We start from the raw sequence: 27,663 nt of genomic DNA, 5'->3' as shown, positions 1-27,663 counted from the left end.
TCTGCTCCTTTCCTTTATCCTTGAAGCAGAATCCCATTCAAATTAGCTTTTGATGGGGAGAAAGAATTTTTATGGGAGAAAAATATGCACTTAATATTATAAAATCTTCTCTTTAAAGTGATTTTTTGTTTCACTAACTAACTCACCTCTACTTTTAGTAGAACTATTTGGTTGCATACTCTGGAAGGAGAGAAATGTAGCTGAGCTGGTCCAGTTCCATAATCAGGAGTTAACAGAAGTGGGATTGTTTCTGGGTCCAAATATGGGAGGGACAGAAGTGCTTTTGTTTCCTTGCAGTGGAATCCTGCAGGAAAGTTAAATAGCAGAGAGAGAACCCAATAGAGAAGTGATAATTCTACATAGGCTACAACCCATGAAATGCACAAAGATGTACATACATGGGGATTAATAACAGTCTCCAATTTTAGGCACCTAATTTAATGAACTACTCTCACAGCCAACAGGAATAGAAAGATGGCTGTTTCCAAGGTGGGCAAAAAGAGATTCCTTGATCTAAACTTCCCCTAGAGCTGATTCTCTCTTGCTCAGTTCCTGCACTGACTACAGGAAGAAAGTGCAGAGAACATCCAGCTCCCTTAATATTGAGAAAAATATTTGTAAATATTGTAAATATGCACCACTGTGCTTTTTCCAATCTCATAGAAACTGAGGATATGGAAGACAAGCTGTCTGTTTTATACATTATCTAAAGTAACCATTCTTCTCCTGGCTTGTCAGATAGTCAGTCCCATGAAGTTTTATAGAATTGACAGTTGTTTAGAAACATCACAAAAATGAGGAAACTGACGGTTTTTTATTATTTATCCCTTTCTTTTTCTAATTTATAGACTGTATACAGTTTCTTGAGGAAAAACCCTTTTAATTTAAAAAAAGTTTTGAACTCTTTGATTGCAACAGCCTCAGCCACAAACTCCACACCATTTTAAGAGAATGGTATTTAGTGTAGAATAATTAATTCAGAATTCAGTTGAGATAACTGGACTATTTTCTAAGTGCCTACAAACAAATTGATCTTCCACACGTTTTTTGAGGATTCAAAGGAAATATTTAAGACATTACAAAAAAGTGAGATTGTGAAATTACTGAAAGATTGAAATATTTGTGGAAGTTTTTTTGCAATATTCATTCAGCTCTAGTGGAAAGTTCACTTCCAAACTTTTCTAAAGTTGCACTTTTCTGCACAGTCTTAAATTATGTAATTGCATGTAATACTGGTACATATGACTGCACACTGGGAATTCAAAGTAGTCTGAAGTTCAACTGTTCCACAGAAAAGACTTTCAAGAGCTCAGATAATTATTTTGCAATGAGAAGTCAAAATATGTGCTAACAATGACACCAGCTCCAAAAAGACATTACATTTTAGAGACTGAATAAAATATCTAACAACTGTGGTCTTATATAACCAATCGAGATGTCTGCTTAAAGTAAGAGCTCTTTAAAGTGTTATTAGTGCATATAGTTAAAAATGACCCTGATCTACATGCAGAAAAGGTTCTAAGCTACTATTATAGCCTACTACATTTTCTTCCTAATTCCTTAAAGAGTCATTACCTATTATATCAAAACAAATTCTTAGCTGAATCAATTATGAAAACTAGAAACATCAAACATGCTGCTTATCATAAGACCAACAGTGCACTTCATCAAATTATCTTTATCAGACAAATGATCATTCTGTAACTTCAGCCCAAGCTGTGCAGTCAGCAGAAATGGGACAAGTATCACCACAGAGAAAGCCCATTCCTAAATAACTGTACCCCATTGTCTGGAAAAAAAAATTAACTAAACATTTTATTTCTTCAAACAGGAGAATTTCACAGAAGCATCAGTAAAGAAGACAGGGAGATACAAAAAACAAACTGTGGCAGATCCAGCTCACTTCCCTGGACTGCCCAAGTGAGAAGCCAAGACCTTATCAAAGCCAAAAATCAAGCCCAGATATGCACAAACACATATTATGTTATGAAATTAATGTTATAGCATGCAACAATCTGAAGTGGTAACAGCATTGTTATTAAATGTATGCAATAGATATTGCAGAAGTTTATTTGGCTACATTTCCGAAGTGCAAGTACCCTGAAAGCATCTTTGAAACATGACTTCAGAAATTCATATGGCAAGTAAAAAAACTGTTTTCCCTAACTGACTGATGCCTACAAGCAGTCTTTGAAGTAAAATTTTATTTTCAGTATAAACATTTTGTCAACTGCTTCCTTTCTTGCTTACGCACAGTCATGAATTTCATGACATATTGCCCCATATTGAAACACACGTCTCACAAACCACCTGGCCTGTATCTTATCTACTCATGGTTCTTTTCACCTATTACACTACCCATTGACACAAGTGTCCATGCAGTGGTTCCATGTAGTACCCTTGCATCCCTGCTCATGTCCAGCATTCCGTGCCAGCCCCGGCAGTCGCAGTAAACAGCCCCTCACAGTGAGCAACCAGGTGGCAGCTCCCAGTCACACTTCCCTAGGGTCAACCCCACAGGATAGGAAGCAGTACCTCTCCTCAGTTCCCAAGAAATGCTAGAAGCAACAACCTCCTTCCCAACCTCACTTCTAGAACTACCAGATGGATCTACAATATTTTCCCTTCAGGGGACTTTAAGCATTAGATGTGCCAAAAATTTCACTAAAATGCAACATTGACTTAACAGCTCAAGTCTCTGGCGGTTTTCCCCAGGAGAAACTGGCAGGATCGATTCCAGGCTGTTCTTCCCATTACACAACATTGGGATGCTTCCTACACACACCACTGAGTCACAAGGATTCCTTAAACTTGCATTACTCTTCCTACTTGAACAAGATGTCGGTTTTAACATCTGATAATAACACAGAATTATTTTGATGATTCAGAGTGTGGAGGTTGACTCATAACTCATTTTACACTATTGAATTTAATACAAATTTCCAGAGACAACAAAAGTTTTATGAATGTGAGTTTCGGATTGGAAGAAAAGGTCTCCTGGGAAATGTTTAAGTTATCTACTTGGATTTTATTTTTTTCCAATTAATATGTTGTTATTAAACATTCACATTGACCTCAAATGCTGGTGGGTCCTGTGGGGTCAGGCACTGACAGTGGTGAGGGCTCCCCAGGAGATCCATTCAAGCAGGGCCCCACAGCCAATGCATGTCCCACCCCAGCCAGGAGCTGGACAGGTGGGAGCAGCCTCAGCCCCAGGCATCAGGCATCTCCCTGGGAGCAGAGGCCCATGGGTGGGCCCAGCTCAGCAGGGCCTTTGGCTGGGCAGGGCAGGGCTGTGGGGAGCTGGAGACCAGCAGAGTCACTGAGGCAGGGGATGATGGCCCCAGGGGGCTGGAACAGTGTCCTGGCCCATGGCCAGGGAGGGGGGAGCCACAGGGGCTAAAATGGAGCCCTGGGCAGGGTGGTGAGTATATATAACTGCTCAAAGGAGGGGAAAAGCCAGAATCAGTTCTTCAAGGCTACATAGCTATGCAAACTCCTTCAAGAAATGTTAACGAAAAATTGCTGCCAATCCCACATGCCTAGCTGCCCAGAGTCTCCATTGTATAAAAATCAGATAACAGCAGCTATGGAGTTTCAAAATACAAAGGTACAACACATGATACATTGAAATTGGAAGCACTGCACAAGAACATGAATTTTGCATGGAAAAGCAACACATGCAGATTTGGAGTGATAGTATATGTGCACATATATCCAACAAACCTTGTTTTAAATGGACATAAATTTTCCACAGAGTGTTGACACTTGCTCTCCCAGAATGCCTCAGAAACCACACAGCTGCCCAAAAAACAAACAAAACAAAACAAAAAACAAGTGACATGCTGATGGAAAACTGAGTGGTTTGGGTTGGGATTTTTCCTTCTGTAAACCAGATAGTAAATAGTTCAGAGCAATTATTTCGTAGACTGGAACAGTATTTCATTATTGCCTAATCCAAAGACATCCACCAGAAACTTTTCAACTTGCAGTTTAAACTTGTGAGTGAATGTAAGATTTACCAAATGGGATACAAGCCCTGCTCTCCAGCCCTGGTTTCTTCACAGGTCCAACATCTGCCTTTGGCCCCCCAGCATGCTCCCTCTCCTTCCTATACCAATGGGGCTACCCTACACAGTTCCACTAACCCTGGGCAGGTCTACCTAACACTACTGTTCCTCAGGCCTTCCTGCCTCTGCTGCCTGGGGAGACATGTAGGTCCAAGAGAGTTCTTCAATTCTCGCTTTTCGGATCTGCAACTGTAAGAGAGAGGAAACAAGAATGAAGTAACAGCAGCATAATTTGAACTTCATTTTGCAGAAGAGTATGGGAACTGATTTTCCCCAGGTTCTGGGCCCTTTCTTGTTCTCCTAGAGAAACAAGTAAATTCATGTATTTCTTTCTGATTCAAAAGATTCCTCTTTTAAGGGGTTGAAGACAGCAGAAGCTCTCTTCTGACTCAGCTATTTTCCTTCTGGTGACCCGAAAATGCAGAAAGCAGCCAGTTCTTGAGACTTTTCAGTCCTGTTGAATAACAGTAGTACCCAGCCCATCAAAGCTCCATTTTCAAGAGCATTACCCATCTATGAAGTGTTCCATGAACTTTCAGATATTACCCAAATATTGTAGGAGTATAGACTTAAAACCTCAGAATTAAAAAAAAAAAAAAAAAGAGGGAGGGGGGGCTTTAATGTTAGTCCATCAGCAACATTGTACAGTACACATTTGTAGCAAGAGTGTCACTGTTTCAAATTACTAAAAATGTTGAAGAGAGTATAATAACTTTTTTCTAATACACTAGAAAGCCTGCTGTGATGGAAGACAATGTTTCCTCAGCTAAAACACCTTTTGCAGTCTCTCAGCTCTTAGTTTTTCCTGTCTGTCCTTGACAAACCCCATGAATGACAGAAAAATTGAACTCTGCCATCAATTAACATTCACAATAGACAAACATATGCCCTATTAAACATTATTAATATGAAGAAAATCTTAAAAACAATTATTTGTATGCAATGGGAAAACATAAACGCCAATCCAGATATTTAGAGTTTGAGTGTTTGTCTACATAAAAATTATTTTAAGGCAAACAGAGTGGCTTGTTTCAGGAAGGGTCAATTTAAAATTAAAATACTTTTTCTTCTCTTAAAACTTGGTGAACAATATGATGCACAAACAATAGGAACAGAGACTACACACTGGTAAATTGGGTCCAGCATGTAATTTGCAAATCAAATTTTTCTATTTTTTCTCTTTACTCAACAACATAAAATAGTCACCCTCTTTAGTCAACGTATCATCACTAGTCTAAAAATTTCCCAACAAATACAAACTTTTCTGAGAAATAGGTACACAGATTCTCTTTCAGGAACATGGTGTTAATAATACCAAGGTCATGGGATCAACTCCTCTATGGACAATTCAATTAAGAGTTGGACTCAATGAACCTTGTGGGTCCCTTCAATTCAGAATATTTTGTGAAATTTCTATGAAATTTATTTATCTCAGGATGGAATCTGTGCAGCCTAAACCTACAGTTCATCTTAAAATATTTGGAGAAACTATTGTCAAGATACTCCACATTACTGTCTCATTTATTTAAATTCATTCTTCTAAGCTTAATACATGTGAAATAATCTATAATTTTACATTCCCAGGGAGAACTAGAATGACTTCGTGAAGTGTCATCAGTATAAAGTATATGGAATAAAAGACTAAGCATATATCAGTGCTGAATTAAAGAAGGGAAAAGTGCACTTTCAAACATTTCTGCTTTGACATTCTGACCTAACACCCATTTACCCTATAAAGAAGTGGTTTTACACTTTCACAGACTCTATAGTTTCCTTCAAAAATTGACTGATGATTTCATTTATTATTACTATTATTGATATTGTTGCTATTATTATTATTTTTAAAACTATATTCAGTGGCTAGAAATGTCTTTCTTCGTGGAAACATCAACTTAAGAAAAAAAAGTCAGGCAAGCAGACCACTAAAATCCAAAACTCTGATATAAATGTGTAACAGTGATTTTAGTTGAATCAATGTTGAGCTTGATTTTTGGTTGTTTCTTAATTTAATACATAATCAGAGTTATAAATACTCTTTTTCAGGAAATATTTGGTGCACTCATTCAAACCAACAGATCTTGGAATCTTGGAAATGGCATACCTTTGTGTTTGTGCTTTAAATTTTTCTTGACGGTCATTTGAAAGGTCCATAGATGATAAAAATATAATATCTGTTAATAAACAAATAAGTAAATAAAAGTGGGGGCCCCCTGGTGGTCTAGTGGTTAGGATGCAGCACTCTCACCACCGCGGCCCGGGTTCGACTCCCAGTCAGGGAACTTCTCCGGGCAGATGGAGTTCGTCAGCCCTGTAAGAGAAGGTCACTCTAAACAAACCTACGTCCTGAGGACCTCGCTGCCACCGTCCGAGCTTGCTCGGCCCTGGCAGATGAACCTCAGGATTAAAGGGTGGACTCAGTTCAGCGCACACTGTGTCTCACCTAAAAAATCCACTGCGCAGGCTCGAAGGGTAAAGACCTTTCCCAAATCTTCGTTCACAAAGATTGGTCATGATGATCAAATAAAAGTTGATTTTTATAACAGGTCTTATCAGGTGGACTTCATTAATCAATACCATCTCTTTCAATTATGCAAATACTCCATCCTTAAGTGTGACCTGCTGTTTTACAACATACGCAGATATTGCAGGTGGGAAGTTACATATTTATAAAAGAAAACAGTTTTTCTATCTACTACTTGTTTCAGAAATTGTTTTGGGAATCAGCTCTGGTTTTGACAAAAATGGATGCACAGCAGCTGGAGCAGCAGTGGATCCAGACCCTTTACATACCATACCTGCAAACAACTCAGGTGATTTATACAGGGATGCCTGTAAATATTTTCAATTCCTAAGTTCATAAAAGAAGATTTTAACTGTGATCATTTCTCATTAATTGGTGAATATATTAAATAGCCACTATGCCAAAAGACTCCTTTTGGCAATTACACCTTCCTTTTTCTAAGAGCTGATACACAAGCAGAAGCCTCCTGTTTGAAATAAGCACAACACTATTAATCGAGAAGGTATACAGGCAAAGGGAAATATATAAGAGCTGGAAATTTGTCTTTTGCAGGGAAATAAGAAAAGGTTTGTGGAACTAAAAGCAAAGGCATGCAGAACCCACATATTCAAGCAGGTGTCAGCTATTTGTTAGTGACTCACAGGATTGTGGTTTCAACATTGAACTTTCATCTGATTTATCTGTAAAAGCATCCACAGTAACACTAATTATTCTGTCCAATGAAGCAGACTTCTCTGCTGTGATAAGAGAGATGCCACTGTATCCTTCTCGATATATAAATACCTTGTGCATAAAGCAGTTCAGACAACCAAAGGTTTCAGTGTGAGATAATTAGGCAAAATTTCTTTACCAAAAGGGCGGCCAAGCAATGGAACAGGATTGCCCTGGAAATTGTTTGAATCACACCTGAAACTTTAAAAAATGTGTAGATATGGAGACATGGTTTAGTGGTGGACTTGGCAGTGCTCAGTTAACAGTTGGGATTTGATGATCTTAGAGGTCTTTTCCAACCTAAATGACTCTATGATTTATAATAGGAAGTTAGGCCACAGGAGCCCCAACATATTCTAATATTTTTATGGAATGCAAAGGCTGTGGACAGCAAGCTGTAACATAGGTCAGCTGCAGTGAGACTGAACATTTAGAAGCATATTCTTACTCAAATCTATTCCCTTGAAATTTCAGAACAAAAGTAGTTTTTGTTCTGGCTCGCATTCGTTCTGGGTCCTTCACCGATAAGAAGTTTTTAGGATAGAAAATTCTTGCTCTATATGAAGCTTTGTATAACACACTTGCGCAGGTCAAATTAATCAAAGCAAGTGGAATAAGATTGCTTAGAGGGATTGCTCTGTGTGGATGTCATTCATTGAGGAAAAACAAAAGCTAAACCATGAGTCAGCCCCAAAGGATGCTGAAAAAAAAAGAGTTTCCCCGCAGGCCGGATTTGCATTTCTATCCCCTAAATAAGGCTTTTTCTAAAGGATGCAGTATGATTTCTCAGCCTTTTTGGTGACCAAAGAAGAGATAAGAAATAACAATAAGCTGGAAAGGCAGCTGAGTTTCCCAAGGCACTGCAAAAATCATGTAATTTTTGGCATTTAGAGAGATGAGTGAACTTGTTTAAAAATATATATATGTTAAGGTTGTTTTGCAGATGACCAGTTCTCAATTCCTTTGTGTAACCATGCCAGTGACATTCTCAGCTAGTTGGCTTAAAGCCTTTGAAAACTGTATGTCGAAAGATAGACTGTGTCTTGCAAGTGCAGGAACTGCACTGTAAAGAGAACATTCAGTATTTCCACTGTCCCCCATGCTCTTCTCACACTGGAAGACAGAAGATTTTTGATCCTTCCTCTGGAGACCCATAACAGATGGCCAATGCAATTCCTACAATAAAGAAATTACAAAATAAGACAAAAGCTAAATGCAAACAAAAGATACAATTGGTTAAAAATTTCCTCACTATCTCCTCTGTAACAGATGAAGGAAACACAGCAGTAGAAACAGACTATTATTCTGGGGAGTGAGACTAGTCCTTGGACACTTTTCAAATGCTCACTGAATGCTGTTGCTCCTTCCCCATGATCTCCTCTATATTTTATCTTTCTTTTCTCCTGGGATATTTTAAGTCCCACAGCCAATCCTTCTGTCTGCTGAAAGTGCTGTTGCTACTCAGGTAGACAGAAAACTCTATTTGACTTCAATGATTGCAATTCACCGTACACTGAATTCTTTCAGTTGCTGTAAACACGAATGGTGATCTCTTACTGTAAATGTGATAGAGAATAATTGAAGTTCTCAATGCTTCACATGTTGAAACTACATACTTTCAACAAAGCTGGCTGAGAATGGCAATGTCATAGGAAAAACTGATTGCACGGTTGTGTTAGCCTGGCAATTTAAAGATACAAGTGAGTCCACTTGTTACTTTCAACACCCTCGAAATTCTACCAACTGTGCAAACAATATGTCTAATGGCACTAGACTAGCAGAGCTTGCTTGAAATTAGATATGTGTTCTGAATAAGAATATCATTGGAATGCTCGTAACAAAACAAGAAAAGAAGTATGATATGACCCCTGCTATCTTCAGTGGAATCAGAGCACCTGTGAACCCAGGTCCACAACAGTATCAGCTCCCAGGAACCTGAACCCAGTTCATATTTTGCAAGAAGTTACAACCTGTGAGCTAAATCAAAACTGAATATCCAGGAACACTCACTCTGGTCTTATGATATACTATTACCTGAGAGATAATAGTTCATGTAATTAGAGTCTGAATGCATAGATTAAGACGCTGGGCTGCAGAGCAACATTTAGTTTCAGCAGGACCATGGCTTGGATTACATTTCCCTGTGGAAAAGAGGCATTACACATTACTGCAAGTGGAATATTTAGGGCATATATAGATGTAGTGGGTTTCTGTGGCTGGGTTTTGGTAGCAGGGAAGGCTACAGGAATGGCTTCTGTTAGAAGCTGCTAGAAGCTCCCCCTGTCCGGTGGAGCCAATGCCAGCCGGCTACAGGACGGACTTCCTGCCGCTGGCCAAGGCCAAGCCAATGAGGAGTAATAGTAACACCTCTGTGATAACATATTTAAGAACAGATGGTTGTGGTGCAGAAAGAATTCCAGCCAGGGAAGAGAGGAGTGAGAACATGGGAACAACAAGTTAGACACCAAGGTCAGTGCAGAAGGAGGGGCAGGAGGTGCTCCAGGTGCCAGAGCTGTGGCTCCTGCAGCCCGTGGTGCAGCCCATGGTGGAGCAGCTGTGCCCCTGCAGCCCATGGAGGACCATCGGGGTGCAGAGACCCACCTGCAGCCCATGGAGAAGCCCATGCTGGAGCAGGTGGATGCATGAAGGAGGCTGTTACTCCATGGGTGGCCCAAGATAGAGCAGGGTCCTGCCAGAGACCTGCAGCCTGTGGAGAGGGAAGCCCATGCTGGAGCAGGTTTTTCCTGGGTAGGACTTGTGGCCCCTTTGGGGGACCTACGTCGCTACAGCTCATTCGTGAAGGACTGCACCCCATGGAGGAGTGACCCATGGGACAGCAGTTTGGGAAGAATTGTTGCCTGTGGGGTGGACTCACATCGGAGAGGTTCATCAAGGACTGTCTCCCATGGGAGGGACCCCACAGGAGCAGGAAAAGGACTCCTCTCCCTGAGCAGCGGCAGAAACAACAACTGACCAGAACCCCCATTCCTCATCCCCCTGTACCGCTGGGGGGGGGGGAGGAAGAACATGGAAGAAAGGGTGGGGAGAAGATACTTTTAAGGTTACTTTATTTCTCACTCTTTGTCTCTTATCCTGTTAGTAATAAATTTAATTACTATCCCCACTTTGAGTCTCTTTTGCCTGTGAAGGTAATCAGTAACCAACCTCTCCCAGCTCTTATCTCTACTCATGAATCCTTCGGGGTTTTTTTTTTTATCTCCTCTGTCCAGTTGCAGAGGGAGAGTGAAAGAGTGGCTTTAGTGGATACCTGGCATCTGGCCAGGGTCAACCCACTACAATAGAGCACACATTTACTCTGATAAAGTACAGATAGAGACATCCTTCATTCTTTGGGGCAGGGAAATAGTTGACTATTGGTAAGGGTAAACCTCAGACCGTATATATCTTGCAGCACTACAGAGAAATACAGACGATAAATAATGAGGAAAATATCTACATGAGTGAGTAGAAAAAGCTAATAAGTAGGATCCCACCTCTCCCAAAAGTAGAGGGATCTTCCTCCAGCATAACATGAATGCTGTCTGAAACTGCATGAACAATCCAACTTTCCTGGAATCTGCATTGTTCCCATAAGCAAACATAAAAGAGCAAGTCAGTTACCAATACAAGAGGGGCATGGCATTGCAACAGCATAAGGGTGAGAATTCCTCTCTGCATGGGAGAAGAAACGATGCTCACCTGAAGCCCAGCATCTCAAAGAGTTTCTAATACGATGGCGTATGTTTGCCAACTGTGGCTTAGAAATCCACTTCATTGTCAAATAAATGCCGTTGAGTGAGCTGTGGTCTTACTGTACATACCCCAAGTAGAAAAATTGGATCCAAGGCATTTCCCAGATGCTCTGCTTTCTCTAAAGACTGTCCTCAAAACCAAGCCTGGGACTACAACAATGTGAGTACACACCCCAACCCTACTGTTCAAACAGTTGTTCCATAAAGAACAGAATTCATGATTTGTAAGTCTAAAGGAAGAGATGAAGGAGGGCCCTAACAGTACAAACCTGTTGTACGCGTGCTCTGAAAGAACATGAGGTTTTGTCATTCCTTCCTAGTACAGCTGCTTTTGCATGGAACTATTACTGTGTAAAATTGCAGTATCAGCAGCAGGGGCTATCACCTATTGGCTGTGTGCTTTGGAAGGGAATAGCTTAATCACCTTTGAGCATCAGTAGGAATGTAACTGAATCACAAGCCATGAGAAACTGTCCTAATAAAGCCACTAAGTCCAGAGAACAACTGCAGTACTAGAAATGGATAATAAGGTGCTGTGAACTCACAGCTGATGGCAAACATGTTAAGCAAGGAATGCTTCCTAGATCAGTAATACAGATCTCTCAAGGAAAGAAAAGATTGAAAAATATCACTAAACTGTGTCATCATCCTCTCTGTGCTGGGAGGCTCCAGGTCCTTTAGGAAAAGTCTCAGAGTCACAGTTAGAATTAATCTGGTTAGGCTGATCACAAAAACCCAAAGGTAGGGAAAGCTGCACTCTGCTACAAGGTCACTATTTATCTCTAGATGCAGTGAAAGCTGTGCCTTATTTAAAGAAAGTCCATGGAAATTTAAGAATCCCAGTAGCACAGACAGAAGTTTCAAAACTTCCGAGAAAACTCTAACATAATTACACCTAGTTAGAGAGCCAAGAAAGCCAGGATTCATGTTTCTCAGAATATACAGCTAGACGCTGTCATTGGAATGCAAATCTGAAAGAACGTGGGTCCCTAGTTTTTCATAAAAGAACCTGTGTTCCCTACAAAGACGTGTCTCTGAGAAGGCACACTCTTGAATCTGGCAATAAACCTGTCTTCTTGAAGTAAAACGCACACCATGAGGTTTTATCCATAGTTTAAAATGCAACATAGTTCCAATTATATGCTCCTGAAAGAAATGAAAACAATTGTGATCGTCTGTGGTGAAAAGCTTTAGTAGATTAATTATGGGCTCTCTTTCCAACAAGGAATAGATTTGATTATATTTGGGCTGAATTTTGAAATACTTATCATGTTTCTACAAATATGAAATTCATATTTGCTCATGCTGTGCATTGAATCTCTGTTTGAAAGAGAGAAGCAAGAAATATTTATCACAATATGGGCATGTTGTTCCAAAACCCGCAAGAAAAACAAAAATATTACTCTGAAATTAAATGCACTACCCTAATCAGCCAGCTACTTCAAATTAAGTCTGAGAAAAACTGTACTTTCAATCCTCTCCTGCCTTTTCAGTTGTTTAAAAACAAGCATTATCTTTCATGATGTCTGCATTTTTAAACTAAAATTGAGTTTTAAAAATTTAATCAACAGCTAAGTATTATTTATTTGAGCTGATGTGGAGGAATACTTGCATTTGGGAACTGCCATCATTGTGTCAATAATAGCTGAAAACACCGGAGAACTTGTTTGGCAAGATATAAATCTTTAATCAACCTATGAACAGTTTTTTATATATTAATTCATGTTGAAAATGGTATTCCCGTGTCAGAACCACACAAAGTTCCATGTGGAGTACCATTACATGGAAACCATCTGCATGCAATCCAAGTTGCCATTGTTTAGCAACAGCCTGATAAGTGAGAGGTCCACTTGGACCTATATAAGAACTATTTCTTTTCATCACACCCTAGTTCTGTTGGACTGACTTTTTGACATTAAAAAAAAATGTAACAAGATTACACAGCACAGCTGGACAGCTCTTCCAGGCTTTTAGACAAAACACTGTGGGAAATTTATTGTCAAACACACCTGCCCATTACATTTGCTTGTATGACAGTGCACAGTCTTTACAGAGCTCCTACTTTGTAAAGCACCTTGAGAGAGAAGGCTGTTTTTGACACCCAGGTTCTGTTTCACATGAAGTTGATAAGATGATAAAAGTAAAAGCATCTTTCCTTTAAGGAAGGTTCGTAGCTATTAAAGCAGTGAACAAAGACAGTACTCGGTCTAAATTTGCTCAAGATCACCTACTGGGAGATGAATAACTACAAGGCACATTTATGTACAAAAGCCCCCATTTGTCTTTGTAGTTTTAAGATTTTGCTTTTTTTTCCTACCACTCCATTATAATTATTTATCATTCAAAACAGTAAGTATTCCTGCCAATTGTACTTGATCTCTCATCAGTCTATGATGTTGAGGTGCTGATGATGCCATGCCTGCAGGACCTGCTAAGGCTGAGTGAGATATTACTTTAAAACAGCTTGTTCACTCATGTTTGGTTGCTACCAGAAAGTTGTGACGGCCACTTGTGTCTGTTTCCTAAAGGCTTTAGGGAGTGCAGGCTATAGTTTTCACAGTGAGGTTTTACATCTTTCACTCTAGCTCTCTCAGAGGTGAACAGCCTTGAAGGAACCAACACGGAAAGTATTTGGGCTCTTGTACTTGCAATACAAGAGGATGCAGATTGGAGGAAATAAATAATAAGCACTTCCTCCTTATATCACACACACACTAACAGTACAGCTTCAGAGTATCTGAAAGATAAAAGATACTTGGAGTTAAGCTTATTTGCAAGGATACAGGACCCCTCCACTTCCTAGAGTCAGCTACACTCTTGTCTCCCACCTCCCAGGTGAGAATTTTAACTACTTTAAGGTATGCTTGAGTGTTGTTGTTAGTCTCTCCTACTGCAGTAGTTCCACTTTACATGAAATATCCATCAGTGTAAAGCAGAAAATAATAGGCAAGACAGCAAAATTCCTACACCTTCTCCACAAAAAGTTTAGTATTCTACACAATGATTAACACCATTAGGAAGAGTACTTGAGAGAAATCCACTCTGGAGTAACACATGCAATATTGATTGGTGAACTCTGTTGTGAGATATGGGTTCAAATCTTAAATTGCAAGAAAATTGAATCTGGGTTTCTCACATCTTCAAAAATTACAGCCCAGAATGACTAGGTAGGGAGCAGTAAGAAAAGAGTAATATTTCTGTCTGGCTGTTCAGTGAATAATGTTTTTCACTTCTTGTTTTTACCACAAATTTCCAAAAATACAGCTGTCAAAGCTTGTGTTTTTCTTTAGGACACAATATTTTAGTTAATTTAGGATTAAATTTGCTGATAATATTGAAAATTAAAATAAACCCCCAAACTATTTTTCCTGTTTTCATTTACAGGTTAAAAACAGGGAGCATGCAAGGATTAGGTGATTCAAGTTTTACTTCTATGAAAATACATGCATGAAGAAAACTGAAGACATGCATTAAAAAGGCTCTCACCTTGCTTCCCTCTCCAGCTCTCCTTGCATCTCTTACTTTGCTGCCTCACAGTTTGGGATAGTTTGGGACCCATTTTGTCAGCTACCTTTCCACAAAGACCTATTGGCACACTACAGTATCCACATGACTATTTATCCTGCCTCCAATCTAATTCACTTTGATGCAAAAGCTAAAAGAGTCATTTTCCAGCCCATCACAACACTGGAGTGCCAAAGACAGAAGTAATGGCTCATTTCTGCTCCCTAGTTCACAGTTCTGATACAGGACTGAGGCAGAAACAGATTCAGAGTGAGTTTAAAATGCAGAAAGCAGGCTCCAGAGATATCATAATTTCTCCTTCAGTAAATAGAGGCTGCTCCATCTATTACTCTCAAATCTAAATAGACTTCAAAAGAAACAACTGGGTGCCATGCAATATGCATGACTGAGGAGCAGATGTGTGAAGGAAAATTTACAGAATATATTTTATTAACACGTGAAAATTTCCTCTTTCATCAATCAATTACCTTCTACAACTTGTTTTTACTTTGAGAGTGCTCCCTGCAAGGCACCAAAGAAAAGACTCCTCATGGTGGGTTGAAATTCAACCTTAGTGTAGTGTTAAACAACAGTGTTTGTCATCATGATGATCCAGATAAAATCCAGATTACCTTCCTGAATTCCTTTGCCTTCACTGACTGGGGACACGCTGTGCAGGGAAGGGTCTCACACCCAGATCCCCCCACCATGTGCTGGTATATTGGCCAGCTGGCAAGGAGTATATAAAAACTTCTGCCTCTCAGTTCAGGGGAAAAACAACAAAACAGCTTCAGAAACTCTTCTTTCCTCTTACAGCTCCTTCTGCTATGTCAGTGGTGCAGGGAACATACCCACAGACTCACTGAAGGTACCACAGAGAGGTAGCCTATTTCCTTATCAGCTACTTGGGAACAGAGTAAAGACAGGTACTGAACCGAGAACAAGAAAAACTCATTTTTCTTATGCTTGTCTCTTACAATTGCTGGCAAGCAGCTGAGGAAGAAGCAACTAGATTTAAATATTTTGCAACTTTGGTCATATTTTTACCTATTTCTATGTTTAGTTTTCTAACATTATTAACAAACACAATGAAAAGCTTCATCATTTAACTCCATATTAAGCAACCATATCAGATCGCAGAATGGTTGTTCTATACAATTTTGTGTGCATCACTTTAAAGCTAGTTGATTGCTAGTGATCTTTTTGTTCTGTATAGGAGTCAGAGATATCTGTAGCTTTTGAACTCTAAAATGCAAGATTATCTCTAAAATCTGTTCTCCCATCCTACATTTCTTTTTCTCAAGACAGTGAAAAATAGACTGCAATAAGGTTTAATACTTACCATGAGTACTACATACATTACGTGAAAGTAACAGGTCTAGCCTAGATCTGTGACTTTCATAATTTTATTTCATTGTTCTTGTCTTTGCCAAGTCTCCAAAACAACATAAATTGATTTAATATAATTCAAATATTACATGATTAATATAAATTAACAATGTCTGAGGAAAAAAATAAGACCAGATAAACATAAAGATGACTCACTCTTGTTGTAATTTCTGTGTCAATGGAAAATACACCGGGCATAAATGTGGCCCCGTGACGCAGAACTTCCAGGAAATATGAAGCTATTGTAACTAGAGATCTCTGCTGACATATGAATTGAAAAGCTAAATAGAAATGAGGCAAATTCAGCATGGGCATAAAAGGAGTGAAGTCAGCTCTAGTAATTACCCAACTGAAAGAAAATAAAAGCCTGGATCAAAATAACCTAATGTACAGAGAGAAAAGGATGAAAACACGACGGAAGAACAACAGCATGATGACAGATTTGAGAAGCAGCACATAGTAAATAGGATGACTAAAATGGAAAGTGTTTTCCATGACATTCAGCACAGAAGACAAATCTTTGACTTCTGAGAAACTCAGTTCAGAGAGTGTTCAATGAACTACATCTTTCAATAAACATCCTTTATGCCCATTAATAACCAGAGTAATAGAGCTTCTGCTAATACCACGCTCATACATAAAATTGTGAAGAGCTGGCTTTTGATCTGATTAAATCAGGGTAAAGGTGATCTGTTCCTACATAATTGGTACTGTCATTTTCATCACTCCGTAAGGGGCAGCAGTACCAGTTCATCCTGGGAGATGCCCCACACTTCTAATTTAAACTCCCATTAGTGTAAAGTGTAGGTGGTAGAGTAGCGTGCAGAAGAGCAAAGGTCAATATGTATTTTACCACAAGTAAACCTACTGGCACACATTTTTCCTGAATTTGAGAAGAGAGTGTCACAATCACCATTAACCCAATCTTCTGCCCTGAGGGAGCTATGGGAACATGTCAGAACCCTCCTCCTTCCCTGCATGGGTTTTCTGCCTACAGAGAATGGGAGAAGGAGGTTGCTTACAACTTACCCCAATGTAGTTAGACATAGTCAAGACACTCACTTGATGCCCAGGACTGCCTGCAGCAATTATCCATTAATGTGCACAGATTCTACTGTGAAGAGAAGATAATTCAGGCCAGAGAAGAGTGGAGAAACTTTTCTTGAAGTTATTTTTAAGAAACTGGCATATTTTATTACACAATCTAAGGTTGTTCCTAAAGCAGATAACTTATTAATAGTGTCACCAACTATACTATAAACCCTTACTTGTCACATGCAAGCTATGACAAGTCAAACTGTAGATTCTTTTTTCTGATAATTTATTAAAGACAAGAAATGGATCATTAAAAACTCAGGTTGACAAGTTCTCCAAGAGCAGTGAGGAGAGGTTTAGGCTCACTTCCAGGCATGCATTTTTTTCTGCTCAGAATTAACAAACAAAAAGGAATGGGAGAATGAAGAGGGAAAATAAACCTAGATGTTCAAATGGCTTCTCTCATCCTCTTGACAAGGTAATTAGGTTATGGGTTGAGAATTCCCCTTTATTAAAATATGAGCCTGTCCTTTTTGCTGAAAGCTGAGTGCATACAGTCTCACCAAGCTGTATCCCTAAGAAACCACACCAAGTAATCATGAGTATAACCGCAATGTGAAATTCATAACACAAATTAAATTTCCACATACAGGCAATCCCAAAAACACAACCTAGATGCAATCTGTTTTCTCCATGTTTTCCAAGATGGGACTTAGACTTATTCTTGACAAGTGAGCTTTTCACAGTTGTGTTATTTAAAATATTGTCATCAGAGGGAACCAGCGCCTTGTGATAGCCCTGTATCAGATTTATATTCACTAGATTGCAGGTTTGCAATCTGAAATCATTAACAGCCTATACATGAATATCTTTTGGGCCTGTACAAACCACTTCAAATAGACATATTTTAGGAGAATTTTGGCGATTGTGAATGTATATCTTTCAAAGAACTAAAATTGTAGTTGCTGTGAATTACTATATGGAGTTGACTTCTCAAACAGTAGACTTCCTAAAAGATAAAGAAAACAAAGAGACATACAGAAAAATCTTATTGAAATTTTCACTGTGGAAATATTTCCATCTAAAACAATTACAATTGTTCTTGCTTGGCTTTATTGACATGATTATCTATCTGTTTTGATTGTCTGAACTACAAAAGAGTATTTAAGAAATATGGTTTATCTCTTGACTGCCCATTATCACAATAATGTTACTTAGTTTTTTTAAATATTATTAAATAAGGAAAAGAATATATTATTTTTGTCAGTCAATCCAAAACAGGACATTTTTGTTCAGCAGGAAAAGATCTATGTTATCTATGTTATCTATGTTATTATCTTGGTTGATTTGTTCTCTGCCTTATGTTTTGAAAGGAAGACTTGCAAACAGGCAGGGATTTAGTAAAAGCTATTTTCTAAGTAAATAAAAGTTATTTATTTCTCTGTGGTAACCACCTTGGAGAATTTTACTCAATGAATCCTACCTAGCTCGATGCTTCTTTTTACATGATAAATGATGACCACCTGTCCAAGCAAGGATCAGCAGCACAGCTTCTCTTACAAAGTAAGGCAAGGTCAGAAGTTTATGCATCTATGTTTATGAGTCTGAGATGGCAAACAGCACCCTCAATGTAGTACAAGTGCATAAGTTTGCATTCCTGACCCACACTGAAAAATTTGATGCAAGTGTTACTATTTAATGTAGACTTTCAACATTGCCAACTTGTAAAAATATGAACTATTAACTTAATCAGCAAAGAATTTAAGTATTGCCCTTCTGAAGACTCCTTTGACAGATATGGCTAACTAACCAACAAATAATGATCCTTACTATTTAATAATCTCTAAAACAAGCAGCTTGCAAACAGAGGAACTGGAGAGAAAAACAGAGTTTGGTGGTTGAGTAAGAGACAGACATAAAGTGACAGCCTCAGGATTAATAGGAGTTAGAGGACCAGTCCAGGCACATGTTATTCATTCAGAAAGGGAAACAGAACGAGGAAAGGAATTTCCCATCAACCTCCCTAATCTTCCTTTCTTTGTCTGTTTTTGCATTATCATAGCAGAAAAGAGGAGACAGGGGTTAGAAGAAAAGCTAAACAGAAGAGAAAGGGGAGAATGTGTTTTTAATTTCTTCCTATCCATGACAGGCAATACCACAGGAACAGTAATTAAAACAGCAGGTGCAAAGGATCAAAGCAGTCTAGAAGGACCAAGAGGGAGGTGTCAAGGGGATATGAGGGATCACCAGATCCCTCGTTATTGATAGGCCTTAAGAAACTCCACAGCAACGCAGTCTGATATTAACATAGGCTCATACAGGACAATAACAGCAGCTTCACCACTTCTGCTTACTCCAGGAAATCCTAAAAGCATAGGGATTTTTTTTTTTTTTACACATAATTGGGAGTATTTTTCCCACAGCGAATTAACGTACGGTTTTCTAAACTTGCTATGTGTCTGGTCAGAGAAAAATGTCTTACATAATTTGGGTCTAATTCTCAACAGAAAAAAATAAAACCTGATCTTTGCTTTTAATACAGATGTAGTGTTACCACCTTATGTTTTGGATCGAGTTTAAACCATTTTATTGATAAGGGCTTGAAATTATGCTTTTCTGTGCCAGAGCTGTCATTGGTCTGATTTACCAACGTAAATCTTCACAGCAACGCTGCTGCCTCCTTGTATACTCTCTTTCCCACCATCCAAACTCCAACTCACTGTCATTACTAGATATGTTGAAGGCAGCTGGCATGTCCCCGCAAAGAAAATAATTCTTTCCACCATGTTTCACCCATATCTTAAGCTCAATATTTCTATATTTCATAACTGGGCTATGGTGATCACAGCTGGAGCAGAAGGAATCAAGAGGATCTGACAAACTATTGCTCTGCTTCTAAACAGCACTGTTCATATAGCTCTGAACCACCAGGGTTTTGGTCTGAGCTCTCCTTGTTTTTAGTTACCACATCACATAAACAAGCACCTCTTGTCTGAGATTACTGCACAAACCTACAGCAGAAGATTAAAATGGAAGAGTCTGCCCTATACTATTTACATCCCTGCCATCTAGCAAAGGTTTCTACAGAGCACTTACTCTCTATTAACTCTATCTAGATACAACTGCTACGCTACTGTACAGGAGATGTGCGAAATGCACAGCAAGCAGAAGATAATGGAATGGTCACATTAAATTTAATAACAAAAGCACCTCCTAATTATAAAGCAATAGCCTTTATCTTCAACACAATTTTATCTCTATTAAAAATAACAATCAGTCTGTGTAATCCTTATGTGAGTAGTGCTGCAGATGAAGTTACACAAAGGGCTATTTTTTTCTGTATCTTAAGTAATTTATTTTGCCTACATCTAACATTTCTAGTATATTAACTTGCCAACATCTCCTGTGGTTTTGTCATCTAAAGAAATTCATGCCACCCTAGTCACCTCACCATGGAAAACATAACATAGAGAAACTGAGGTAGAAAATTCAAGGAAAATGTGACAAGAAAGAGTAGGTATATTGATAGAAATCATAAAAATATGAGGATTATTTTCCTTGGGAAGCAGGTGAATAAGAGGCTGTGGGATTAAAAAAAAATACCAAGAACAAGACTGAGAGATTCATTTCCTCTGTGTCAAACCAGAGAAGTAAGGATATTCAATCAAAACAGAATATCATCTCACATAATATTTACTCAAACTCTGGAACTGCATTTCCAGATGTCACAAGCATCAGGACATCAGCAAGCTTGAGAAGAAGACTACACGTTCAGAGGTAGCAGCAGATAATATGGAACAGAGCTAACAGATTTTCAGAGGAGATTAATCTTCATGTTTCAGGGTGTAGTGAAAAAGTGTCTTAACTTTTCTGAGGTTTCTGAGCTGGCCACTTTCATAGTAAGACTGAACAGCTGATAGGACCACCTAACTAGACTGCCAGGTTAGATTGCTCCCCAGATTAGTCCTCACCCGCAAAGTAGAAATGTTTAGACTGATATAAATTTTCTTTTTCCTGTAGAAATCTAGGCAAAACCTACAAATACATTCATTTTTCCATCCCACTGTTATATCTGCCCACTCTCCAAGCAGTGAGATTGAACTTTCTTTCCATTTGAATGGAACAAAAATGATTTGACAGATCAAAATCACATGTGTACACATAGGGAAGGAAGATACCTACTGTCACCTCCTAAAACTGCATTCGTAACTTCTGTAGAAACCCAAGAAGAGCTACATATGCAAGATATGGGACATAAAATACAGTGCTCTTCATCTTAGATCCATTTGGTCTGAGTAAAGCAGCCCCGTGTTATCATCACAAAGAGCTGGAGGGACATCTAGTGGGCTTGTTGACAATTAGGAAGGCCTTTGTGCCTTCATTTTACTGTACTGCTCCACATTTGAAGCGTTAATGTTGGTCTTCCCACTAAATGAGTATATGAAATATCAGAACAGTACTAAAATCCCTGTCATGCAAAACAGACAGCCAGCTATAAAACTGGCTATAAAACTATATACTGTCATCAACTCTAGATCTGTAGCCCAATTCTCATATCCAAACCAAGATACAATTCAAGGCAAATCTACAACTTGCTGGCACTATAAGATCAGAACTACTTATTTAAAATACAGATCTGAGGTATTTTAACTATAAATATGTGTAATACACATTGCTCCGACCTTCAAAAGGGGTATGTGTTTTAACACCTATAAAAATTCCTTCACAGGCTGCAAGCAAGAGATAATTCTATTTTTTTAATCTTTTTTAAGAGGGAACTATCTTCCAGCTTTACCCTAATCTTATTGGCTTCAAGAGTAATGCATTTTGGAAAGCAGAATGAGACATTCAGCAATATGTATTTTATAGAAACTTTATTCTTATTGAAGGTATGAATATTTACTTCCACTGGCCTTGCTCAATAATACACCCAAATATTTCCAAGTTTCTTAGGAATGGAGTTACAAGTGTACATACATATTTAGGGAATTGGACAGAGTAGAGTTGTGGAATGCTCTGATTCTGGGGAATAATCCTACCAATTTCAAGTATTTTTGAAAAAATCCAGGAGAGGGACTATATCTGAGAGTCTAAACATTTTTGGTACCCAAGTCCAACAGACGTGTTCCAAAATAGTTCATCAGTCTAACATCTGTATGTTTAAGAATATCGTTAGATAATTTTGTAATTCCCACAAATTCTAATTTAAGCTTCTTGATCTGAAAATGTGTTTCAGACATGCGCAATCAACTTTCTGTTTAAACAAACTCTTAAAGCATTTTAGTTTAAGAAGTAACTTAGGGAGAATCAGGCAAAAACCATTTCCACCTTTTCTCTACCTGAGTCTCAGCTTTTCTCTCTCTAGGTTTCCTTCTATAGTTCTCTACAGTTGAAAATACAGAAAAGTCAGACAAACAGTGAATTTCAGTAACATTTTCAGCTTTTTAAATTTGTAGTTATTTCATTCTGTGGTCTGTTTGATTCATGGTAAGTGGTCCAATACCAAACTAGGCAAACTAAAAAAAAAAAAAAAAAATTAGAACAGAAATTAGTTCTGTTGAAGAATCTAATAGCTGAAGGAAAAGGCCAAATTGTCTCAGACACAAAGATCTTAATTTATTGAGCCTTCTCAATATGCAAAGTTGGACTAAAATACAGCTCCTGAAAAGCATTAAAGTCTCAGGGCAATGGAAAAAAGACCATGAATAAATAAATATTTTATATATAGGGGAAGAAGAAATCTTTATTTAAAAAGCTAAAATTTAAAAAAAAAAATCCAAACCACATGTGTCTTTCTCATGATTTTTCTAGAACTTATCAGATGGCTCTTCAGTCAGTCCCTGACAATGAAAAGCCTACAGGTACAACCAGGAACTGTCTGGAAACCAAGTTGTCATTCATTTGAGTTCTCAGATCATATGTTTCCATCTGCAAGTTTTGTGCGGGCAGCCTGTGAGGACTTCAGGAATCTCAGTCAAATTCATGATCATTCCACTGCAACTCAACAGCTGAAACATAGTCACTCTGACAAAGATGGGATTCAGTAGATCCTACTTTTTCATGCACTTCATGCCAGTTGGTATGCCTCAGATTTGTTGTGAATGGTTTGCTCAACATCCACACCCATATTTCATTCTGGATGATGAGATAGAAATAGAGCAATCCTACACTGAATAATAAAGAGCTCTAAAAGGGCCTGCCTAAATTACAGTCCCTGTTGGGATTTGTTCTTTTCTTCCAGTTCTCACAGATATAACTCTGGTATCTCACTGCCTGCATCCAGTGATCAAAGATATTATTCTGGTCCTGGCCCTGGTCTGAGCATAAAATTCACGTCACATAGGTGAACTTCCAGCTGGCTGTCTGAACTCTGTGCTAGGAAACAAAGTTAAAAGGTTGAAGGGCCGTAGAGACTGAGCAATCTCCAATCAGTTTCTAAAGAGACAGCATATCCTGTCATAACAGCATTATGCCACAGGAAAGAACAGAATATCTTTATCTGAATAATGGTATTTTTTCATCAAATTTGTGCAAATACAATGAAAAGTGCTACTTCTAGGAAAAAAATTATTTCTTAAACATCTGCACTTTTCACTCCACTTGTGGTCCAAAGTTCTCAGTGTTGGCTTTGAAAAAAAAAATCACTAAGTTTTCTCTCAGAAGTTTCAGATCTCACAAGGTAATTTTCTCATTTTCTAGAATTGTATATTTTGTCTACAAAGTGATAAGTGAATAAAAGCAATATGACAGAAGGTAGACATGCAAACAGGAAAATCACACTTGGAAATTTTGCTACGTTGTTGGTTGTTACATGCAGAATAAATATTTTGTGCCACAACATTGGTGTGCTACAAAAATAAAAATTCTGAATTCATTACACACAAATAGGAGACTGGGAGCAATCTAATCTTCAAGCAATTGTGAATTCACACGTGAAAGAAGTTACTTGCCTTGAAGAAAGTGCACTTTTTCTGTTTGAATATGTCCCTTATGAAAAATTATAATTTCAGGTTGTTTTGCCCTACATTAATTCACCTAATGTTCTTCACATCCCTTGGTTGATTCAACTTCAGGTGAACTTTCACTTTTCCTCATTTCCTGCACACCTAGGCAGTGTCTTTGCTCCTCCAGGATTTAGAGGAATGGCCTGGCCCTCCTACCTCTTCTATGTTCCTTATGTTACTCATAAGCAATCAGCTGGCTCATCATGCATCCCAGGGCAAAGTTCATCTTCAGTATGTAAACTGTCCAAGAAGACAGCAAAACCTTCAGAAGACTGGCTTTCTAAAACACAAGTCTGCACAACCCAGAAACGAAGCATATGCTTCCTGTTGCACTGACACAGGATCATTGCAACTTCTACTGCAACGTGGTCTAATATGGGCCAACATTTTACAGACTATGAGAAGGTAAAAAGTATGGTTTCCTAAGTAGACAGCATCAGTCCACAGCAACTTCTGAGGTGAAAACACAGATTGTTGAGCAAGACACTTTCTTTCACTGACATTTTGACTAAATTCTCCTTCAAGTTCCTAGATTTGCTTGAATCCAAACATGAAAGTAAAGGTTCTGAAGTGTTTTCATGGTTAGACATAGGAATGGGGAGTAACATCAGGATTTGGCCAATGCAGTTCCTAGGTAAATCATATAGACCATATATATTACGGATCATATATATGCCTTTCAGGACTTCTCCTGAAAGATAGACAGGATCAAAAGTCAAGCCTGTAGCTAGTATTTACTAGCTACACAGTATTTATGGAAAAGTTATGATGAGGATTAACAGTTACCCAAAACCTGAAGCTGAGGTTTTTCTTGGATAAGGATCTTATGCTGTATAGTTTGACAGAGAGAGCCTGATTGCTATATTACAGTTAACTTCAGGGAGCATCCATTTAGACATTTGGACTGCAGAAGCAAATTGCTGCACTCTTTATTGCTAGATGTTCTAAATCCAAGTCCATACCTACAGTTTAAGACTTAGTTTTCATTTCTGTGGCTGTGAAAATACACAGTTAAATTTCTAAAAGGTTGCAGTGAACAAGCCCACACATACTATTTCAATGGTGAAGGTGGCTTATACCTGCCTGAAGATGACAAACGAAACTATTGCTAATCTCCCTGCTGAAAAAGGCAGTCAGCCAAAACACAAGGTTATTCCCAACGGATTTATAGGCCAGCAAAAAAAAAAATCCCCATTTGAGGGTTGCAATCCTTTTGACTGAGTAATAATAGAAGTATTATGTTTACCAATGCCCTTCCCATACAACTTCATGTTTTCACCTAACTCAATTCAACAACAAAAGGGGAAAAAAACCACACCATCTTATTTGTTTCAGTCTTTAGGATCCAGGGAGCAAGGAAAATCTTCTCATCTCCCGCTATCTTTTTCTTCTTTACATTTATTTTAAAAAGAAGTTGGCAGTGACCTCTGGAGACCATGCAGTCCAACGTCTCTGCCTAAAGAGCAGTCTCCTAGAGCAGGTTCCTTGGATGGTGTCCAGCTGGGTTTTGAAAATCTGCAAGGACAGAGAATTTGCAGACTGTCCCGGCAGCATGTACCTGTTTGACCATCCTCACAGTAGAAAAGTTTTCCTTATGTTTGAATGGGATTTCTCAATTTCAGTTTGTGCCAATTCCCTATTGTTCTTTCACTGGATTCCACTTAGCAGAGTGTGGGTCCATCCTATTTACTGTCATCGATCAGATATTTGAACACAGTGATAATAGCCCCTTGAGCTTTCTCTTCTGCAGCCTAAACAATCCCATGTCTCTCAGCTTCTACTTGCACATCTCTAATCCTTTAATCTTCTCATCTCAGTGATCCTTTGCAGGACTCACTGCAGTATGTCCATGCCCTTCTTGCCCTGCAGAGCCCTGGCCTGGACAGAGCACTCCAGTTGTGGTCTCACCACAACTTGAGTTGAGTCAAGGAGGGGGAGAAGGATCACCTCCCTCAATCTGCTGCTGCTACTGCCCCGTGGAGTCTGGGATGTTGTGGGCCATCCTTGCAAAAGGGTCTCTATTAATAATTTTTGTTGTATCCCAGGTCCTGTTGGCAGCACTGCCATCCAGCCTGTCAGCCCCTGGCTGTCCAAGTGCAGGGGGGACCTGCCTGGCTCACAGTGCAGACAAAAATTCCACCACCAAAGTTTTCTCCCTCTGTCTGTCCAGGGCTTCACAAGTGTGCTCACATTGCCCTTCCTTATCACCACTGAGGCAGCCTGCTGTGGCTGATAGTTATTGGAAAGCCTAGCATGGAAACTACTTGTTTTTCTCAGGAGTCAGGCCCTGTCGTGACAGACCTCAGGGGCATCCCCTGGGCACTGTCAGCCTGTTCTGCAGTGTTCGAACGTGCAGGGAACGCTGCCACAGTCCTTTCACACAGCTCCACTCCGTTTAACAACCCCTAGGAAGCGTAAATCCCAGCTCAACACCGAGAGACTTAGGGATACTTTCTGTTCGATCTTCTTGGCTAGTTGATGGTATAGCCGGGGAGGGAGGGCACACGTTCAGCCATGCCCCATTGATGGTATAGCCGGGGAGGGAGGGCACGCGTTCAGCCATGCCCCATTGATGGTATAGCCGGGGAGGGAGGGCACACGTTCAGCCATTCCCCCTCGCCCCCCGCAGCTGTTCACAGGCAGGGACACAGCGGGGTGGCGACGGGGCCCGCCCGGTGCCCCGAGCGCGGCGCTGGCCCGGGCCGGGAGCAGGGGCCCCGCCGGGGCGGCCGCCGCCGCCTCCCCGCAGGGGGCGCCCGAGGGCCGCGGCTCGGCAAGGCCGGGGGGCGGAGGCGGTTCCCGGCCGCGGTTCCCGATCTCACCATCAGGCCGTTTCCTGGCTGATTTGGTTTCCGTGACGGGAGCGGTGTCACTGGGGAAAGGGGTTCCTGTGGCTGCGCTGCGGTGACAGCCAGAGCCCCATTCTTTCCACAGAAAGCAGCGGCTGGCGCGCGGAGGCGGGCAGAGCAGCGAGACTTCTCGGTATCGGGACCTGCTGTTCCTTCCTAGGCGAGAGCAGCTGGAATCCCAGAAATGGCATTCCCCCATTGCCAAACGATGCTGAGCAAATTGAAATGAAGTAGAGAGTTGCAGGAGTCAAGGGTTGTCTCCGGGACAAAACCCCGCACGAGTCGGTGCGTTTGGGCACACGGAGTTTCTGTGGTTTGGAGGCGCGGGGGTGGCTCTGGGGGAGCAGCTGGAGAGGGCATTCCACGTGAAACACGACCTCCAGGAGTGCCCAGGGTCGGGAAACTGCACTAATCATCATTTGCATAAGGGTGTGGGGTTTTTTTAAGTTCCTTGGTGTACAAGCAATAAGCGAATAACAATTTGGTGTTATTTGTACACGAGGTAACAAGCAGAGTGTCCCATTCCAGACCATAAACTGTCATAGGCAAAGCACAGGCCAGAATTCAGATTCTCTGAAGTCCAGCCCACCTTCCTGTCGACACCAAATGCTAGTACCATATTTCTGCAGTGATTCACACCCTTCCATGTCATACAGTTTGATGCTTCTCATTGTACAACTCTAGCACGCAGCTTTCATTTCATAGCAACTCTGACAAGCTATTAACCCTACCTTACAATGGCAGAAAGGAACCATTATTAGCTTGGGATATTAACTCTTATTTGCAATCTTAACAAATTTCCACAAATAGAGGTAGTACTATGGTTTC

General features: G+C 39.7%; 1 protein-coding gene across 1 annotated transcript; it reads right to left on the bottom strand.

Moving 5' to 3' along the window:
* LOC127474606 (uncharacterized) lies at positions 1–27,058 on the bottom strand. The gene is made up of 2 exons (XM_051795617.1): positions 26,251–27,058; positions 1–304 (listed from the first exon to the last, which is right to left on the bottom strand). The coding sequence occupies exon 1, from the start codon at positions 27,032–27,034 to the stop codon at positions 26,495–26,497; it is 540 nt and encodes a 179-aa protein (XP_051651577.1). The 5' UTR covers positions 27,035–27,058; the 3' UTR covers positions 1–304; positions 26,251–26,494.
* Between the last annotated feature and the right edge of the window lie 605 nt (positions 27,059–27,663).

This window comes from Manacus candei, unplaced genomic scaffold, assembly GCF_025592945.1.
Source record: "Manacus candei isolate 608988 ecotype Guabito, Panama unplaced genomic scaffold, ASM2559294v1 h1tg000043l, whole genome shotgun sequence".
In the NCBI taxonomy this organism is placed as follows: Eukaryota; Metazoa; Chordata; class Aves; order Passeriformes; family Pipridae; genus Manacus; species Manacus candei.
This window is presented reverse-complemented; position numbering and strand designations above follow the sequence as displayed.

Bases quoted from the DNA above. Each gene is read 5' to 3' on its own strand.
- LOC127474606 (XM_051795617.1), bottom strand. From the start codon at position 27,034: ATGGGGGAATGCCATTTCTGGGATTCCAGCTGCTCTCGCCTAGGAAGG.